Source organism: Montipora capricornis, chromosome 4 (assembly GCF_036669925.1).
Source record: "Montipora capricornis isolate CH-2021 chromosome 4, ASM3666992v2, whole genome shotgun sequence".
Classification (NCBI taxonomy): Eukaryota; Metazoa; Cnidaria; class Anthozoa; order Scleractinia; family Acroporidae; genus Montipora; species Montipora capricornis.
This window is the reverse complement of record NC_090886.1, coordinates 38,139,948-38,142,962: the sequence shown is the minus strand read 5'-3', so window position 1 is coordinate 38,142,962 and position 3,015 is coordinate 38,139,948. Positions and strand designations below refer to the sequence as shown.

The 3,015-nt window shown below is 39.1% G+C and overlaps 1 protein-coding gene across 1 annotated transcript in view; it reads right to left on the bottom strand.

The window, feature by feature from the left end:
* The window catches only part of LOC138044694 (melanopsin-like), a 5,948-nt gene extending 5,227 nt beyond the window's left edge, over positions 1–721 (bottom strand). The window contains exon 1 of the mRNA XM_068891142.1: positions 362–721. Coding sequence (XP_068747243.1) covers positions 362–674 — 313 coding nt within the window. The 5' untranslated portion in view covers positions 675–721. The remainder of the gene's footprint in view (positions 1–361) is intronic.
* Between the last annotated feature and the right edge of the window lie 2,294 nt (positions 722–3,015).

The following is a 3,015-nucleotide window of genomic DNA, read 5'->3' as shown; positions in this document are numbered from 1 at the left end:
AAAAAAAATAACGCTAATTTTTCAGCCAATCCAAGAAGCAAATCCAGAATTGACTTGCCGATCGCGTTTTCCCGCGCTTTTCCCGGGCTGCACATATTGTCCTCGAGATCTGATTGGTTCATTTGTTTGTCTAGGTCGGTTGTGATTAATCTTGCCCACGTTTATGACAACCGATGGCGGGAATAAGACTAACACGTAGTTCCAATCAACAACGTTACTTTTAATCCCTTTCACTGAAATCCAGCCGATATATTTTGCTAGTATGGATTCTGTCAGGAATTTCATCATTTGTACCAAGAAGGCGGCTCGGGCACCACATCTGAAAAAGGTCTTGGCATAACAAACAAAGCGATCGACCTACCAACAGTTCCGTTGACAAAGGCGCTCCATCGACAGGTAGGGTGTTCTTTGCTGACATGGCCTCCTCTTAACACTGTACTTGTCACAACAGGGTATCCCAAAACAATGATGATTAGACTTGCAATGGAAAGATTGATCATGAGTGGCGTCAGTGACTTGCTAGCGTGCTCATGCTTTCGTAATATGATGACCGTCAACGCGTTGCCAACGAAACCAACAGAAAGGATAGCGATCATGACTACCCCGTATGATAACAGCCAAGCATCGTTCCAGTTGAATTCGGTTTGAGAATGTTCCTTCGTTGTAGATGCCATATTATTTCTAATAACTTCACATGTGAATTTTTACGTCTGGGTATAATCTGCAATAAGAGAGCAAATACAGAGGTTTCCAAATGAGTATCGTAAAAAAAAGCTTCTTAAACCACTCATATATAACAGCCATTCAAAGCTACAAAACATTTTTTTTTCCTTTGACAGAGATCTAACTAACAAATCATTGATGTCACGCGTGATCCTGTACTTCGAGACATCCAACGTGTGAACCTGAAACCGCACTGAGATGTTGTTTCAAGTTCTCCTTGACAAGTTTTTCCTTGACAAGTTTTCCGTGGTAGTGTAAATGAAAAATATGACAAACCGTAACCCTTGACAAGTGTCCTTGTTCAAAAACTTGCATGCAAGTTTTTGAACAAGGACACTTGTCAAGGAAAAACTTGTCATTTTTTTTCCATTTACACTGCCAAGTAAAACTTGTCAAGGAAAACTTGCAAGTGTAAATGAGGCTTAATTCAGATCCTCCAAAAAGTTCTTCTTTGTAGACGGTAGGTGTGTCTGCACTGAAAGGCTAGCAAAAGGCGGACGCCTACGAAGACGCTTTCTTGTTTTTTTTTTGTTTTTTTTTTTTTCTTCAGCGGTTACAAAATCATTTCAAAAAAGACAGGTTTGTTAGAAATGAAAGGGTTGGGAAAGGAACCATGTAGAAGCAGAGATGGCGTAGTGGCGAGAACACTCGCCTTTGTTACTGGCTGAAATTTGAGCATTCAAATGAAAGCTTTCACTGAGCAAACTGTCTATTTATCTTGCTGTACAAGGCTGATCTCAATCGGCGTTCATGTATTTTTGGTTGTAACTTGTTAAAATGTGAACTTTCAAAAGGAAAGTTACTGAGCACGATATTTTCTTTCATGATATTAATAATGCTTTACAAGGTTGTCTTAAATTTTGAATATGTGGGTGAAAACCAAATCGTAGCTATTCAAATGAAAGCTACCGAGCATTACGTCTTTGTGCTTATTTGCTGCACAAGGGCGTTCTAACGTTTGATTCTTTGGGTAAAATCCTTAAATGCCGACATTCAAATTAAAGAGACTGAGCAGTACTTTCATATGGTGCTGTTTCTTATGGCGGCCATACATGGCGACTTTAGCTGTGGATGCTGCGGAACTTGTAACTGTTGCTGAGTTTTGTATATGAAAGTCAAAACTGGTCCGAATTCAATTTTCTTACAAGAAAATTCCCGGCCTTATTAGCGCAAATCAAGTATCCCAACCAACCGATTTAATTTCATGAAACTGTTTGTAGGATTTCAGTGGCGGAATGGCTGGGCGTGGATTCTACTTTTATCATGATCAAGTGCATGAGAGATTATATAACAAGTTAAAATTCGTACACGTATCTTTAAGCGGAAATGTAATGTTATGTTTTTCTTAGCAATATCTTGCTGAAATATCTCAGATAGACCGGAAAGATGAAGAGAAAGATTCTGTAACGAATGGACGGCATCATCGATATCTTTATATGTGAAAACCGATTGAGGTTTGAGGGCAATGAAGACAAGTTTTAAAAACAGTAAAAATAATGTCCTTTCACTGATTCTGTGGGGTGGGGTCCATATGAGACAAAGAAGATTTTCTTCAGGTTTTCCCCTCGCTGTTTCAATCAAAAAGTTTAAAAGGAACATCAAGGAACAAGCATGATTTGTGTTTCCCGTTTCAATTTTCGTTTTGCCACTGAAAGTAAGATGAATAAACCAGTGAGGAATGAGTTCAAAATGTGGATCTTAAAGACCTCTAACTTTTTACTTCTACTGATGATAACCGGGCTGAATAATTAAACTAGCGATAACTGAAGAAGAATAACTTGGGTTTTTTTCTCTCCGTCGTCTCGTTTTAGTCCTTTAAGGATAAGCTTCTTTCCGTTTTTAAGTTCATTGTATTTTTTATCATTTGTTGATACAGCTGCAGCCTCTTGTTTATGCCACTCAATCAAGATGCCAAGAGAACTAAAAAAATAAACATGCTAAAACAAAAACAGCTGAAAATCTGAAAACCTTTGGGAGATTTGATGTTTAGTATATTTTGTCAAAAACGACTTCGTACCTTATTGATTGAAATCTAGAAGTCGACGTTAATTTAAAACTAAGGTAAAGGTCCTTATTTTACGAGGGTAACACGTGCCAGAGAACTGATAAACTTGTGACCCTCGGTGCGCACCTTTTACCCCCTTCTTCCGTCAATGCTCCGTTTTACGAGTATTCAAGGCCACAGCAACACGGATGAGAGGAAAGTCGAAACAGACGTCGATGGAATGAGACGGGGATCAAACTGGCGACCTCCAGGTCAGAAGTTCCGCGCACTAACCGACTGACGCCTGA